The sequence below is a fragment of the Triplophysa dalaica genome, chromosome 14, assembly GCF_015846415.1.
Source record: "Triplophysa dalaica isolate WHDGS20190420 chromosome 14, ASM1584641v1, whole genome shotgun sequence".
Classification (NCBI taxonomy): Eukaryota; Metazoa; Chordata; class Actinopteri; order Cypriniformes; family Nemacheilidae; genus Triplophysa; species Triplophysa dalaica.
The window spans coordinates 15,919,403-15,937,569 of NC_079555.1; the positions used below are offsets into that span (position 1 = coordinate 15,919,403).

Here is an 18,167-nt window from a genome sequence, read left to right on the forward strand (position 1 = left end):
TGTTTTTCTGTGTCTTTGTTGTGTGTTAAGTGTGTTAACCACACCCCCACAAGTATGATTTGACTAAGACCACCTAAATGTATACACAAGTAAGGTGGGCGTACCTGTAAGTACAATTGCTTTTGAACCTGATGTTCCAAATATGCTAAGAGGCGTTACTTTCCATCACACACTTAAAGTATTCGACCAATCACTACGCACTGGTACTTTGTAAAAAATCTGTGCGTTTCAAAGAGGCGGGGCAAAGAGGAGATACAAACATGCACTGTATGTGGAAAATACAGCGTTATTTTACCTTAATTTGTGTATACATATTGCATTACATCTAAACAAACCATAATATTCGCTTTAGCCGTGTCATATCCCCCCTTTAACAGTGTTGGGTAAGTTACTCTGAAAAACAAAAGTAATCACTTACTAGTTACTGATTACTTTCTATATCCTACATCAAACTTGATTAGAATTGTTTCAAGGATAGACATGAAATGGCTTATTTCGTTCATTCAAATGAATAATAAATAACTACATAAATTATTCTTATTAACTGACCAAAGTATACAAATGTGAGAAGGATACATTAAAGCATACATTTTAAAGTGAGACTTATATTCAATACTATTTAGTATATTACACAGCATTTAGTTCAATTACATCATAAGTAACTGTAACAAAATTTCTGAATAAATTTGATTAATCCTTTTTTTACTTTAAGGGAAAAGTAATTTCATTACAGTAACTAATAACATCCAATATAGGCAATTTAGAAACAGAAACAAGGGTGTAAATCATGACCCTCTGCTAAACGTCAACAGAAAGTGATACCAAGCACCTTTTTAGTGAAGATGATATGAGGTGTTCAATATCCAGCAGCCATATGAGGAGATATTTGGAGGTTTCCAACAGCAGAAACAGTGTTGAACTAGAGATAAATGGAGTGTTTTGACTTCTGTCATCGGCTATAGAGACAAAAAAAGGAGAAATGGGCGATTGGCATCGATCTGTGAGAGACTTCATTTAGCTTTGTGAAGAAATTGTTTCCTTTGGAGTCCTACTACAGGAGGTCATCAATTCAGGTGGTGACACCATTAATGAGAAGTTCCATCTCTGTTACTTCGCAAATATTCTCTGTGTCTGTTTAGGTTAAACCCAAACATTTCCCCATAACGATGATGGAATTGCAAGAGGTAGTCTAGATTCATCACGCATAAATGCTCATAGAAATTTTCATTTTATTACGAAGGGAAAAGCGAGAGAAAATTATGTAAAAGCAGTTACTAATGGGAAATTGCACGCTCGGTCTGTCAATTGTGAAACAGGAAAGTAAGCAACAATTTCTTATTATTTCCCTTATGAAATCAGCACATTCATATTTAGAGTTGCGATTCAATTCATGAAACACCGTAATGAAAGAGAACATGTATTCATGCTTAGTCAGACATTTGAATGAAGCTTATTGTAGGCAAGATCCACCCACTTACCAGCCAAAGCGTCATTAAAAGGAATAGTTCACCTCAAAATGTCTTTCTTCTCATCTGAAGTCTTTCATCATTTACTCACTCTCACGTGATTCCAAACCTGTATGATTTCTAGTAGAACCCAAAAGAAGAAATCTTGAAGAACGTTGTTAACCGAACAATATCAAGCAGACACCGAACCGACTGTGGGAGGTCTATTCTCAAACTATCTAACGCCGAGACTAAGAAGCATGTGATTGTAAAAGACATAACCAAGAGTCAGATGAGACTAAGCCTTGGAATCAGCAAGAAACAGCTATTACTTGCCACCGTCTGTTGTATCTAATGAATTATTCAAGCGCGAACACATTTCCCGATGCCAGTCCATTTCCTAGATTGTGTTGCCGAGACGTTGTGATGTTCGGCGCTCACACTGTGAACAGAGCTCCCCGCGTGCCCTTCCCTGTAATGTGGTGCTTGGTGGAGTGAATGAATGCTGAGAACACGGCTTTAAACTCGTTCGCTGTGTGCAGTAGATTCTGATTCATGATGTCATGAAGGGCCACTTCAGGCAATTACACATGCATTAGCCCACACAGTGCGGGAAATAGCCCTCCGCTCACATTCAGGGCTCTCCGGTTACCTCGCTCTCTCGAATTAACTTGCGCTGTGACCGTATGGAAAACAATAGGTCAACCTCAGGGGCGCCTCCTGGAGCATATGCATAAAAACTTGACCACTTACCTTTTCAGCAACTGACCGTACGTGGGTGTTGAACTTAATAAAGACCTTCTTCCTCACTGGATTCATTTGCAGGCTTTAGTTTCAATTGATTCATTCAGAGCTCTTTTGCTCTCAGCGTTCTAATGTATCCTGTTATCGCTTTTAGAGAGTGAGAACGCTTGTCACAAGGGACACGTATATGCTGAAGTAATTGACAAGGTTTAGTAGGTCATTTGGAGTAGTCATTGCACACAGAGTGCCTACTTCTCAACTTTTCCACTAAAACATGAACTTTGCATCTATGGTCATGTAATATGATTGTTATTTGCGCAATGCATTAGATGTGTTGGGATCTGAACCCTTAACCTTACTTGCTTGTTAGATGGAAAAAAAAGGTTATGTTGTGCAACATAAAGAAACGCTAGGTTATATTTTCTCTCCTCATCTCCGTATCTCACCCTGGACTTTTCCTCAAAATATGAATCAGCTAGCTAACTCTTAGACTGAAACATTCAGTGAAAAGCACAGAGACTGACTCATCCACCCTTGCAAAATAAACACAATAACTTTGACAGTTTATAGAAACAGGGAAATTTTATTTAAAGCACTTTGTCCCCTACATAGAAAAATATGATTGATTTAAGTCAACAATAATAAATAGAGTACCTGTATTTCTCCCAGGCCCCGCTGATGCGTACAGTAGTACAATCAATATCCAGTTTTCGCAACACAGCAAAGGCACGGGTATTTACCGTAAATCTGCACAGTCTGATGGAGTGCCCGGGCATGAATGGCATAGGATGATGAACTCAATATGACCCCGAGGAGAGTTACTTACAAGGGGAATAACATTGTGACAGTGATTGGTGCAATGGATCGTACAACCTATCACATTACCTCCAGGTTTAAAAAAAATTTCAGACACATTCTTTCCAAGTGACTGACAGTGAATTGAAAATTTGATTATTATCTGGGAGGCAGACCAGAACATGATATAGGTTTCACATCCATTAAAAATGGTCCCTCAAGTGACTCTCAAAGCAAATGTGCACACAATCATTTGTGTTAGGTTGATAATGTTGTTTTTCTGTTAAAGTATGTCGTGCAAACCTTTAAAAAAAGTGATTTAATGAAGTGGATTCAGTGTATAGGGAAGTGTCATGGTATACGATTCTGGATGTTTAAGCATGTCAGAATATGCGCCATTTTATGTGTCAAATATAAATGCAGCAGTTATACATAATCAGAAGACTGATCATTCTTAACGTAACAGAAACATCTTTACAACATTCAGGACCCCAGGACCACACACAAATACTCTGTGTCAAGCATTCAAAGTCCGTATTTATCACAAGCGAATCAATGTAGATAAATTAAAAAATACTGTGATTTTCTTTTTTATAGTGTAAAACATACATAGGCTGTAAGTCATCCTCCGTAATTTTTTTCATCTGCATTAAAAACAAAGAAAAATATTTTAAATATTTTAAATATCAAGAAAATTATAAGGCTTAAATGTTCCTCTCGTCTTGTTGACCTCCCCACACTTCAGTCCAGCAGAAGAGTATTTGGAAAGCTTATTCATTTCAAGTTCATTTCCACTCCGTTAATATTCCACAGGAAGGTTTTCAAAGCTGCGTAGAGACATGGACTACTAGCTGTAGATCTGTGGTGAAGAAAAAGCCCTGATTGTCAAAAAAAGGTCTTGATCATGACCGTTGTCTTTAGACTATAAAGCAATTGACTCATTACAAATGCTCCACAGACGTAAAACGATGTCCTTTGTTACGTTGTTTTGAAGCCGTCTAAATGTTTGGTCGAGTTTTCACCACCCCGTTTCGTGTTAACCAGTCTGAGGTGGGTGTGGTGCTGATGTCATTGGTTTCAGAGTTTGCTGCTGTCTGAATTGCAATCAAAACAAAAATTAAAGCTCCGATTTTATAGTCTGTACTCAAGAGAGGCATGGGTCTGTATGACGGCAGCTTTGTTCCTAACTCTAGACACCAATTCCTTAACCAGAGCAGCATTGGCCTTTAGTCTCAAAGGACTAGATCAAATCATTCTCCTGTGTGCTAAAGTACATTTGAAACAGGTTTCAGATGTTCCTCTGCGCCGTGAGGTACTTAAGAGCAGCTGAACCGTACTTTCGAGAAAGGTCTTGATGGAACTCATCCTTTAGAGTTGTCAAGCAGTAACGATAACTCGGACTGGATCGGAACTTTGAGATGTCAAAGCTTGGCGCGTGTGGCATGTGGATCATAAAGGCATTTGGTAACACAATGAGATCATATTCCTGCGAAAGAAGACAGAGATAAGTGATAAATTAGAATTAAAATCATCTAAAACAGGGGGTTTCAAATTGGTGTCCAATTTAACAAAATAAATGAGTTTTCTCATTTGTAGATTAAATTGTATATTAAAATAGCAAGAAAAAGATATTATGATAAGGTACTCAAATAAAAAAAATCCATGTATCCTTTGGGTGTTTAAATATGTCTTAATATCCCAAACAAGGATGATCATACATGGTGGTCCGTGGTTCTAAAAGATTGAAAACCACTGATCTGAGACACCTTACCTGAGCATCAAGCTCCATGATATGAGATACTTTGTTCCAGCCAAAGCCTACAAATCTCTGATCATACTCGGGACAGTCTCGTCGTACAACAACATACGGCTCAAAATCTGCTTCCCACTCCACTTTGTATGGGGTTGTGGCTGTCCTCCATTTGGCATAATTGGTTGGGGCGTGACCCTTCGTCCATACATGATACCTATAATACAAACCCCTAATTATATTAACAGCTAAATTATATGGTGAAAATCCTAGAATGTTGTAGATCTCTACTGTACCTGAAGGTGTAGAGAGTCCCCATGTCCAGCATTGACAGCAGCTCGGCTCTAGATTTGGGGAAGGAAAGGCGGTATCTCAAAGTCTCAAAGGCAGGTACAACCAGGGCCTTCTTGGTGTTGGCCATATCCAGTTGGACAATACTTTTTCTACACTCAAAAAAGATAAAATACTTTAAAATATTAGTACAATTATTTTAAGATCCACAGATTAAGGCTATTCAAAGTATCAGTCGTTTTCTGACCTGAGGTAATCGTACAGGCCGTACATGGGCAGAAAGTCTACATCAGTCAAAAAGACGTACGGTGTGTTGACCTTGCGAAGAGCCACATTGCGTACCAGATTGACAGGGTAGAACTGGCCTTCCTTATAAACAATATGATAACCCACATTCTTGCGGTTTTTGAGCACTTCAGAGGCCTGAGCGTAGCGGAGGAACTGCTGGGCCTCGGCATCAGACATGTACAGGGCCAAACTAATGGGGCCCTCCCAGTGTTTGCAGATGGCCTCCAGCATCTGCAGTCTGTGGACAAAGAGAAAGTATCTCTGGTGAAACAGATGCTTATTGATTCCTACCAGTTTTTAAACCTGGCAGGGAAACCTTTCAGTGTTTTTTCAATCTGATTTTCATTTTTGTCTAATGCTTTCAGTTCTGTTCTTGTTTCAGCAAACATGTGTGAACATATTTTATAGATATACTGTATTTTGCGAATTATACGATTTTTATTTTTCGAAATTTGGCGTTCCCATCACTCATTTCTGATGCGAAACTTAAAAATGCGCCAGAGTGATGGAAACGTAGCTCCTGTCTAAATATAAGATATAAACATGTTTAGAAGATGCTGTGAATTTGCAGTGCTTGTAATAATCACTGCTCATTTCAATCTCGGTGCTCCACAGGGTCCATTAAACCCAACATTAGATGTGACAGTTCTGTAATTAAATTGCATTGGCATGATCGGTGACTGCAGATCTGAATTTAGACAGACGTTAAGTCATTCTCACCTGTCCATAGAGAGCTGTGCGACCAGCGTGACGTCCGTGCCGTCGTCTGTAGGCGTGTATTCATACTGCAGGAAGTACAGGTGAACCCTGTGCAACATGATCCGCTCCCTCCGGAAGTCATAGCACTGGTCGTCCTCATCTAACTCCTCCAGTGCTTGCTGAAGCTGGAAAACATGAATCATGAAACACTGAATCACTCTGGTGAAACAACATTATGCAGACTCTAGTTATGGGGCACTTTGAGATTTTAAGATACACTTCTTCCCTAAATTCAAGGCTGAGCTGCATCTAGACATGAAGATTCACTGCATAAAACATAACGCTGCTGTCCTTCTGAGACCTCTCCATATTTCGTGTTTTTTTCCAATAAAAAGTATAAAAAGTGATGTCAACATTGACAACACAGTAATTAATTATGTAAAAAGCGTGGTGTTTTTCCATTTCCTGAAAAACGGTGAATTTGGACATCCAAGGTTTTGGAAGGACAGCAGCGATAACTTTAATTTATCAATTAATATTTGTTTACGACTTATTTAGTACAAGATTGTTAGTTTCTTAAGCATCCTTATCACAACCAATAATATTTCCACTAACAACTTTTGTTAAAAGTCCATTTATTTGTACTCTTTATTATACAAAGACTAGTTCTATCAAATCCTGATTAAACGATACCAATATATAGGTTTCTGTTTATATAATACATGGCTTGTATATTTATATGTATACATAATTACACAAACATACATGTATTTACTTCATAAATATTTGTAATAAATATTTATACATAAAATAAATTATATTTAAATATCCATTTATATATATATTTATGAAACATGTATTATAAATATATATACATGTATGTTTGTGCATTTACTGTATATATACATATAGATATACACAACAGAAATTTCATATATTTGTTAATCAAACAATTGCGATTAATTAATTGGAAAGCACTAAAAAGTGCCAGTGTTGAGCTTGCTTGTCTTAATGTGATAGAACAAGAAGATAATCAGGATAAAAATCCCTTAATAATAATACAAAAAGCAGCAATATAATTAGTTCTATTAAAGATTATTTTGACATATTATTAAAATAATCCTATTCCAAATATCCTCTTTATTCCTTAGTTTATGTTGTCCGTAAGGCACATTCTCAACTTTATTTATATAGTGCATTTTACAATTTTCATTGTTACAAACATTGGTACATGAGACATATTGACTATAAGTAAATCAGGGTATATATATATATATATATATATATATATATATATACCTGTAAAAACAAGAAAAAGGTAAAACCCTGAAGACAGACATACCCACATACAAACGCTTCACACACACAATGTATGCACACATACAAACACACATAGACATAGACACACGGACGCGCTAGGACATACAGACAAGCACGCGCACACACGCACACACAGACAAGCACACACAAACAGACATGCACGCACAGTGAAAGGTCACATTTAAGATAAAGGAGAAAGAAACACTGGTCAAATATTAAACAGACTATATGCATTATTAATTATGTTAAACTTTAAAATTCTAATTCTCTCACCACTGTGCTCTCTGAGCTGGCCTGGTTGGGACAGCCGAAGAGCTCTCGCCGGAGTAGATTCCCGTCGTATTCCAGAAACGTCAAGTAAAGATTGCGGAAAAATTCCACATGCTTGTTTTTTACTCGCAGCTTTTTGGGGGAGTTCCAGTGAATGACCTGCGGGAGAACGTAATAAAAAGGAGGCGTAAATAACTTAAAAAAAACATCATTTGCATACTAAAGTGGAAATTATACAGGAAATGGATGTGAAGGTTGGGTGAACATTTGCATTAGATACAATTTGCAACAACACACTCAATAAATTTAGAAATGATTAAAGCAAAGCCAAAAGCAGAGGAAGCATCACCCATCCCCCCTTTAAGCTGGACACATTGATGGACATAATGCCCCACAAATCCTTTTCACTAGGTGTGTATAAATGTCTAAATAATTGTTTATTGTACTTAGCTAAAATGTTTCTAGTGTATTGTTACCTTCAGGTCGGATACTTCAGTGTAACACTGTTCAGAGCGTGTGTGGTCCGATAACTGGACATTCCAGAAGCAAGGAAGCTGATGTACCAGAACTGGGTTTTGTTTAATGAATGCATTGAATATATCCTGTGCAAGCATAAAACAATAACAGAATAAATTTTGTGCATGATACAACATTCTTCAGCTATTGTTCAGTCAGATTTTATCACTGTTCATCACATCTCACACCGGCTAAGAAATAACACTCGTTTTTAAAGTGTCTTTTGTCATATATTTTGGATGAAGAATAGGGACCTGGTCTGCCAGAGATGTTGACAGCATGCTCATTAGCTCTCGCTCCGCCGTCAGTCTCCACATCTGTTCCCAGCCAATCCTGCGCAGTTTCTCAAGGTACAGTAAAATCACACCTGACGCCCGAAAACAAAACATCTGTTGAGTCTGATGCAACGGCATTCCGTATATTTACATAACTATGAATAAGCTCAGTGGCTGTGACTCATAATTGGGTTGCGGGTCTGTTATGATGCAAATGATTCAATGCAACAAACCATATTATAATGCTCATATACTGTACTATTACCAATTTGTTTCTCTTTATCACCTGGCAGAAATGGTTTTGGTAAAGATTTTCTTCAGGTAAAAACAACCAAGACTACATTAAATGGATAAGGATAAACATCACTTAGACGACATGGTCAGAACAATTGTTTATGTGGTTTTAATAGGGCTGTCCAGCGATTAAACTCGATTAATCACATCCAGAATAAAAGTTTGTGTTTACACACTATAATCTATGTCTGTGTCATGTGCATATTATTTTGTATTTATAAATACAAAAACATACGCAAACATGAATATATATGAAGCAAACATTTACATGTATTTATTTATATTTTCTAATAATTTAATTATCTTTAAAAATGTTGATGTGTATTAGTTTATAAAGACAAAATAATATGCAAAGAACAAATACATATATTATGTAAACACAAATTTTTTATTCTGGTGGATGCGATTAATCGCAATTTGTCGTTCGACATCCCTTGTAGTAAATAAATGTAACCTTTGTGTTTTGTAGCAAAAGTAGTTACTGAGCCACAGACTCAAATGTAATCTCACCTGTATTAAACCCCCGACCAAGCGCTGGCCAGGGTTTATGATTTTTCCACAGATTACCGAGGTACCAATCACTCTGATTCTCCACCAAACCAATCACCTGTTTCTCTGCAATCACAACATCAGCATTACATCAACATCATTGAACATCTGTCGTTCTCCAGGTGATTCAGGAGGGAATGAGTAATCTCACCTGTGAACTTGCGGAAGATGGCCCACAGTTCAGCGATGTCGGTGGCGAAGGTGATGTCCGTATCGAGGACGATGACCTTTGAAAGGTTGAATGGCAGAGCTTTGGTGAGGGTGAGCTTCATCAGGCCATAAATTCCTGAATAGTGTTTGTTTGGTATCCATGACACCTCCGACTACATCACACAGAAGAAAGACAAAGAGAGAAATTTCTTAAAAACTAGTAACAGAGCACTGAACAGTCTGTCCATTTTTTGGGGACCATGCGGTCACAGATGTATTTTTCCTAAAATTTCTTTAATACACAGCTGTACGACTTTGTGTAAAAATGTGAACGAAAACGGCTTCTCTGGGCATTCATGTGAATTAAAGGTACAGTTTGTAAGAATTTTGGAGTAAAATTCCCAAAAACCACTAGGCCAATGTTATATATTTTTTCAGCTGAGAACTGAATATCCCAAGTGTCTCTAAAATTATTTCAGTGGTAGAACAACTCTTAACTGGATGAATTCTACTTCTGTTGCTATCTGAGAAGCCTCATAGCGGCTACAAGCAAACTCTGGAAGTTCTGTGTTTCGGGACACATCGCCCATTTCCGCAAAATGTATATGATAATGCAAAGTAAGTCACTTTTGATAAAACCGTCTGCAGAATGCATGAATGTAAATGTACTGTGCATTGCGCTGCCAACGGAGAAGCTTATACAGCGATATTATTTACGACACTAGTAGCAGACAATTGCACTTATCAACCACATGGGGCCGTGAGCAAATGTTTAAAAACAGTCATTTTAGTGAGTAAACGCAAGTATGACACGATAACATCACGAACATGCTTATTAACACCTCAAGTCACCTTGCACCAGCGATGGCTAATAATACACTATGTCAACCTCTGATGACATCATTCTGCACTTCAGCTTCTCATTACATTTTTCTGACCAATCAAAAGCTTTCTAGAATTTGGAGAATCAAGCGTCCGCCTTTGCTATGGGCAGAACCGACTCAATATGTCCCGCCCTAATTTCCTGTTTTATGCATCGAACAAAGCTTTCAAGGCACTTCAGTTGGTTTTTAAGCACATAATCATGTTTTCAAGAGACTGACACAACCACACAGGTTCACAGTGACATAGAGCTAAGGAGTTTATTTTACAAGGTTTTGTTTAGCTCTTCACCAAGAATTCGTCCAATAAATGACCTGATTTTTAAACCAAAAAAAAGTGTTCAAAAGATGATATCACAGTGACTTGTTCAGCTTTTACATAAGCATAAATCATCCTCTAACAACCTCGGAGCACAAGTTAGGTATATCTAGAAGGTTTACAATAACCACTGCTCAAAATCTATTTCCCTACAGTAACCTTACTCTTACACTGTATACAGAATCATCTCTGAGACATCTATTCACATAACCCAAAACACTCACTGCGTGTTCCCGGTTTGCTTCTGTATTCTGTGGTTGTATAATCATCTGCTCCCAATATATAACCCTTCACAGTTCTTATTGTGCGTCTTATCTTTTCAGCATTCAGCCTTAATGACCTGAACTCAGGTTTAATATTAATCTGCGAGCGAGGGCTTGATTGAAAAAAGCTGGATTTCCTGCAGCTTAGCTTTCATATACTCAGGAGAGCAAAGAGGTCTCTGTACACAGCGGAGAGACGCAGGATGTAAAATCTGCATGATTAGAGAAGGCTCTGAGCCAAACAGCTGACAATCAGAGATGAACTCGAAGCGGAGGGGGGGTTCACGAGAGAGCCGAACAGGACGAGATAGAACATATCTTTGTTATTGTGCATGCGAGTGGGCGTACGCATTCACGGGAGCGTCCTTGAGTTTGGGTGAACTCGAACGATGTCTCCTTGAATGTGTGTGCGTGTGAGGCGCGCTCTTTGATAGTCACGTCGCTCTTTCAGCCAGCCGTGCGCTGCATAGAAAAAATCCACAAACAGACAGTGAATAATTCAACGCCGCAGTGAAGCCAGCTCTCACACGGCAAGTCTTAAAAAAAACAGCCGCACTGTCACTTTAAATGTATGACCAGAAAATGAATAATTCTGTGTTTCCTTTGGAGCGTAGAGGAGCTTTCAGAGAGCAAATCTCTTGAGGTTGCCGGAGTATAAACAACCTTGATGTCTTCACTGTCACCGATACGTAGTGCTGTCCTGACGGGACCTTTGCCCCTTCATTGCGACCCATCCGCACATCTGACACGCCTTTGTTGGTGCTCGGAAAAGGTTTGCATCCATTATCATTTCAAAACTGTTTCTGCTTATGTTTTCCCATAAAAGGGGCTGTGTTTTTTGGACGATCTATTGACAGAAATGCAATTTAATACACATAACTATGTGTGCAGAGGTGTCTTACATAATGAAGCGTTATGTTTCTATTACATTAGAATGAGCTATTTCTATCTACTTACACCACGGGTCCCCTTGCATGTTGTCGCCATGTTGTTTCTACAGGACACCTAAATGGACATACTGCTCTACAGAGCTCCGTTCATAAATACGTTAACTCATTCAACAAAGAAGTGAAAACGTGACGACTTCATCTGGTGTCAGCCACCGTAGTGCTTTGAATGGGAGGGGAGGAGTGAGCCTTGGTTGCAATTCGCAGACTCACTGCTAGATGCCGCTTGATTTCAAACACCTTTAAGATGCAGGTACTTACTTTGAGTTCATCTGCATCATAGAAGCTGACTTGTACGGACGGCACCATCCACGACTGGAACAGAGTGCTGAGGATCTGATTGGCCACCGTGTCGGTGATGAAATGAAAGTGCAGGGGGTTTCTCCTGGAAGAAGAGAAATTGTTATTGAATTTATGCTATTGACCAAAATATTAATCACAATGTTGTGTTCACACCAGAGAAGTATTTTAAATATATTTTAAATATGAAGCAATAAATATCTCTTAATGTATTGGTGTTTACGACTATCAAAATTTTCAAAAGGTAAATTCAAGTTCAAACTTCAGAACATTAAAAGTATTTTGAAATGTTCAGTATTTCTGATTTACAATTTCAGGTTATACTTGTACAGTCATATAAAAAGGGGCATTAACATCTAAACAGCAAAATCTAAATTCATAAAAACAGTTCCATCATAACACAACAGGCATATTTTTTTTACAATATTTACTTTTAATTATTTCCCCCAAAAATGGTGAGATAATAAACTTTAAATGTATTTATTTGACCTTCTTTGTTCGTAAAAAGGCAAACAACAGCATATAAGAGAATATGGCTTTCATTCAAATATACTGAAACAATGCATAGAAAAAAGCTGACAGGAAATAAAACCTACATTTACTACAGTTACAGTCTGTTATTAATATCTGTTTATCCTCTTATGTAGTAATATATTGTAGTCATTCTCCTGATTCAATAAGCTTTGTGCATATTGTGTAATTTTTTGCCGACCCTCTTTAAATTCTTCTTAAGGCTTATCTTCAGTTTATACTTTAAGTACAACTATGCAACACGAACACAAACTATTTAATACATCTTTAATAATAATATGATATTTGAATTTTCCAAAATTGTACATAACGTTTGGCCAGTGCTGTATATAAAGCATAAAGCCATCAATTCATAGGCTCTCACCTGTGGAACAGGATGGATTTGACCAGAGTGACGACATCTCGACTGGCGTTGTGACCCGCACACACACATGCCACGTGAATCAACTGTGTGTGAACAGAGTTTCAGATTAAACATGTTTCTACAGATAAATGACATGGTCTCATTTACTGTCTTCATACCGTCTAACAGCTTCTAAACAGATTTATATATATTAATGTGCCATCTCACCTCACACTTCTCGGCGGTGGGTGAGCGAGAGCACTCGCTGTGATTGGCCCGTTCCTCGGCCGTGTTTTCCACATCCTCCGGACCGGTATCTGCCGACGCCACCCACTGCTGGTTGCCATAGTTACCCTCGGCAGGCTGGGCAGCCAGGCCCTGCGATTGGCTCAGCTGTAACCGGATCTGCCGGTTCTCCTCCTCCACCTCTCGAACCCGTGATGCCAGGACGTCCCGTTCCAGCAGCCGAGCTTCCGTGGATTCCACCAGGCATGCCGAGAGGAGAAGGGAGCGCCCGTCTGATGCACAACACATTTCATTTGAGTGATTTTGACAGATTGCTCCCCAGAGATAGATGGATGAGAGGCAGGGGAAGAGGGAGCACAGCGTGAATTCGTTGAGAGACAGTAGGTTAAGACATCTCAATATACACGGTGATATCGGCTGCAATGATTAGAGCGGCAGAAAATTGGGTGCGATAGTGAAGAACAAAGAAACAGGCGTTGAATTTATCGGATGCATTTGATGTATTGTTCAGCTTTTGGCTCATTGAAATAGGTGAAGATTATTCAACCTGATAAAGCAAAGCTCCAAACAATCTGTCTGAAATTGTCTTCGTTCACTACACGAAGACGGTAAGACTGTTTTAATAGGACTAAGGGAGTGATAAATTGAGCGAGGTGTTTAGCATACGTTGAAACATACACACACGCAGAAATAAGATGGTGCAGTAAAAAAGGATCAAACTGGCGAGGCTTAAGATTTGGCTCTAGGTTTTACTTGGTCATTTTGATTCCAATTAAAGTAGACTTTATTGACAATGGAAAACAACATTACACCCCATTTGTTTTCCTAAATTGAAGTTAATGCTGCTTTGAGCATTTGTTTTAATGCCACGCATAAATTGACCGCACAACTTGACAGATATCACTGAAACAGATGTTGTGAGATATCACACCTGTCTTTTTAACAGCCCAGGCATTGAAAACACAACAAAAGCAACAGCTTGCCATTTTTTTGCCAATCACAAAACAAAACAGTTAGAAAAGCTCTTTCCAAGTGAATCATTTCAAACTTTCGAGTTTTGATTTTTCATTTTGATTTTTTTAAGTCATCTATTAAACTCTAGTCTCATGAATTCTGATGTTTATGCGATGATAATCTATGTGCTGTATATGTTGCATGTGTGTGTATGCGGAAATATGATAGAAATAGAGAAATAGCACAGAACATATGAGAGATAGAATCAGCTTCTATACCAATTAGCTTGCTTTGATCTGACAGCAGATCAGTTTGTATCAGCACTGTTATTGTGTGCATGACTGAACCATCAGAGGATGATTTTAACACGTGTCCCCAGATAAGGCTTTGACTGACAGTCTCAACACCCATGTCATCTGAGCTTAAGGGGAAAGCTCTTTGTCTGTACAGATTTTTCATCAGCAAACTAAAACAGACCGGTGTGCATCTCATAGAACTTGTTTTCTCTATAGATCTAAAGATCTGATGATAAGGCCATCGACACTCACTTTCTGAGTTCCCCACGAGCAGGTAGACCCAGGTGAAGAGGATGATGAAACTCAGGGAAACCACCAGCAGCTTCAGCTTCCCTCGGCACGGGCAGAGCATCATGGGATTGTGGAGGACTGGGCGGGGAAAGGGGGGAGCGATCAGGTTGGGGTCACTCTGATACTGGTCTTCTGCAGCATCCTCTCTTCTGGAATATGAGATAGACAGAAAGCGAGAGACGGGTCATTTTCTGTCATATGAATTTAAAATGTACAGATAAAATATGATATATACATATATGAATCAGCCACCTCCAAATTCCAGTGAGATTGTGTTGATAATTCATCTATAACAGTGTAGAAGGTCTCTTTAACGAATTTGATAAAAAGTAAGAGACAAACATTATTAAAAAGCTTTGCACAGTCCAAATGGGCCTAGTAATACATCACTGAAACCTCAGAGATACCAGGTTTCTAAACACACCCATTTGAAACAGCCAATAAAAGCATTTGCATGACAGGACAGTGCAGATATGGGTTCAGTAATAAATATTGATCCAATGTTGTCTCCCCTGTTTGTGCAATATAGTGTTTGCATTAAGAGCATTAGATGCCTCCTGGGGGAAATAATGCATTATCAAACCAAACCCGGCCTCAACTTTCCTGGATGGTACGCATTGCGCATACAAGCTAACTTTACCTCACAGGTTCACGTCTGGACTCACGCGACGTAGGCTACACGACAGCCATTGTTGTTTACAGCGCTCTTAATTAAAGAGTAAGCAGTGGGAGGCTCTTCATCACCACAGCAGACACAGATTAACAACACACAAAAAGAGAGAGAGAAAAAGAGAGCGGGCGTAAAAGAGACAAAATCGTCTTTGTTTTATTATGAGCTTAATTAATCACGCTTACGTATAATTAGACACACGCCTGCAGGAAACAAGATTGGATGCTGGCGAGGAAAAAAGCTAAATGAGAGACGCTTAGGCGAGAGTGTGACGTTTTTGATATTATTACCTTCGCCCCTGGGATTTGAGAGGAAGTTTTGAGGCGCTGGTCGAATTTATTTTTGCTTTAACAAGTGCTTTGCATACACAGCGATTGTGCTGGTTTCCGCTGATTCAATGTTTTTGGTTGATTCTAATTTCAAAACTTCTAATATTGCCCATTATAAAAATAAACGTTGGCCGTTTAATCACAAGTAGAGAAACTGCAGAATATGTAACTCCGCCTGTGAAAACTGAAGTCATTTTTTATGATTTAATCTTTTTAGACTAGATATTGACTGTTCTATGAAAATATAAACTTGATAGCTTTAATATTGTCAAAAGATTGAAACCAATGTTTAGGAAATCAGCCACAGAAATCACTACAGTATAAATTATATTACAATTATTCATAAATATTATAAATTAAAATATGAGTTATGAATCTCAAAATCTATCATATAATCTGCAATTTACAGTGATATTAAACTCTTGATCTATTTTTGCATTTGTTGGTCATGTCTTTGATGCCCAAAATCCTGTAATGAGACTTAATTGTTAAAAACACTTGACTAAAAATGAAATTTCTTGTAATTGGTTATTTGTTCTAGCAACATAAGCTTGTCGGTTTTATCCACAGCATAAACGTATCTAATAATAAAAAAATCTCATTATAAAATAATTCTGTAAACTAATTCTGTACTTGTAAGTAGCTTTGGATAAAAGCGTCTGCCAAATGAATAAATGTGAGGTAAATTTAATAATTTACACATTAAAAATTTGCATTTGGATCAACATGTAAATAAATAACAACAACATTTTAATTCATCTAACCCCGTTTATTTGGCCTGCATAGTCTGTATATAAATATTTTTGCCTATAGTGGATAGTGTGATTGTGGTAGATTATTTATATTTTCCAGTTTTTATTTGTCTCTTTCAGTTGTATTGTACCTTTGTGGCCACCTCTGGATCTCTGTTTGATAAATGATGTCCTTCATCGTCTGACTTTGCCTTTGTTTGTTTGTTTGTTGTCTTGTATGTGGGCTCAAGAGTGGCTCTCTTACTCACTCAAGGCCTTTCTGAGCACTCCACTGCTTATTACCACACACAATCATTCGCCACAGCGGTTGTTGGTGAAAAAGCAAAAATATAAACGTGCACAGTATGTGACTCTACACGTTCTAAGTCAGACATCACAAGTTGCAACACAGTTTATATGCCTCCATCCCTCTAAACAGAGCACATATCTGGAGACAAATTGCTGACCTTCATTAATGGGTCTTATGAAATGTAACCTCAAGCAATTAACCCACAGAAGAGGAGAATATATGTGCAGTGCAGTCTCGACAGCATCATCCTCACCAAAATTCTCTTCATTACACAGACAAAATCTACACTGACAGAGATACAAAGAGGTTAACTGGAAAAAATCTGCTGACTGACTCGGTCGTAGATAACAGAATTAATCAGTCACTCATTATCGACCCATGATGCAACACGGCTCCTTCATTCTTTTGTTGTCTACATCATCATCCATCAAATCTCTATGGGTCAATAAACTGACACTCGTTGTTTCCGAATGTATTTGTTTAAAAGAAATACGTGTGCGTTGTTTTGCTCATGGCTTTTTAACCAATCCCCTGAGACGTAAATGCAATGTGACTGATCAACCTGGAGCTGAAATGGCATTAACACTGTCTACTATAATGTAATAAATAAATGCAGTTTTTATGTTGCTTGCAAAATATGTAAAAACATGCTTTCTGGGTCCATCGCGTTTAGTTTCTGCACCTCTCACCGGAGCCAACCAGGCAAACCAAATCAATGTAAGAAATTTAAAAAATAAATTAACTTGAAAAACATGTTTTTAAATAAATACTGAGATTTTCAGATTGGGGAACACTGTGGATTAATATTAAGCATATAACACAAATGCACATAAATTGTTCTAGTAGTTTTTACTTGAGATTTTATCTCAAACTGTAGATCACATGTTTGATTCCCACAGAATGCATAAACTGATCAAATTCAACTGTAAAATATGAATTATTTCACGCAGGTGCGCACCTCAAAAACAGAGGTGCATTCTGAAAAACAGACCGATTTTCTGCTCTTTCTAGCTTTATGCGCGTGAAGCACCTGAAGATTCGATCCGATAGCTGTCTCTGACCGCACACCTAATTGCATTGAAATCTTTCTGCCTCTCTCCTCCTCTCCTGGACCCTCAGACATCACAGACCTCCTGGTGGTGCACGTCCAGCATTAAAGGTCAGCTGGTCAGAATTGTAAATGGTCAGGTTTTCACATCGTGCCCCCTGGCAGTTAAAGGATGTCTTTCAACTGCGGCCAACACCCGGCGTCCTCAGAGAAGCCCTCTGCCAATTACACCTGCCCACCCTCATTAAAGCAACAGAATCACAACCAATAGTTCACTTAACATAAGGCAAGCTGATTGAATATGACTGAAACTCATATTGTG

The 18,167-nt window shown here is 38.3% G+C and overlaps 1 protein-coding gene across 7 annotated transcripts in view; it reads right to left on the bottom strand.

Annotated features, from left to right (window-relative positions):
* Positions 1-3,367: 3,367 nt before the first annotated feature.
* large2 (LARGE xylosyl- and glucuronyltransferase 2) overlaps positions 3,368-18,167 on the bottom strand; it is a 104,831-nt gene continuing 90,031 nt past the window's right edge. For all 7 annotated transcript variants that reach the window (XM_056766500.1, XM_056766501.1, XM_056766497.1 and 4 more), the window contains 14 exons: positions 14,719-14,906; positions 13,199-13,488; positions 12,992-13,074; positions 12,058-12,181; positions 9,388-9,559; positions 9,198-9,302; positions 8,373-8,485; positions 8,079-8,204; positions 7,606-7,761; positions 6,034-6,197; positions 5,273-5,551; positions 5,031-5,177; positions 4,756-4,951; positions 3,368-4,470 (listed from right to left, as the gene is read on the bottom strand). In XM_056766500.1, coding sequence (XP_056622478.1) covers positions 4,273-4,470; positions 4,756-4,951; positions 5,031-5,177; positions 5,273-5,551; positions 6,034-6,197; positions 7,606-7,761; positions 8,079-8,204; positions 8,373-8,485; positions 9,198-9,302; positions 9,388-9,559; positions 12,058-12,181; positions 12,992-13,074; positions 13,199-13,488; positions 14,719-14,821 — 2,256 coding nt within the window. In that variant the 5' untranslated portion in view covers positions 14,822-14,906 and the 3' untranslated portion in view covers positions 3,368-4,272. The remainder of the gene's footprint in view (positions 4,471-4,755; positions 4,952-5,030; positions 5,178-5,272; positions 5,552-6,033; positions 6,198-7,605; positions 7,762-8,078; positions 8,205-8,372; positions 8,486-9,197; positions 9,303-9,387; positions 9,560-12,057; positions 12,182-12,991; positions 13,075-13,198; positions 13,489-14,718; positions 14,907-18,167) is intronic.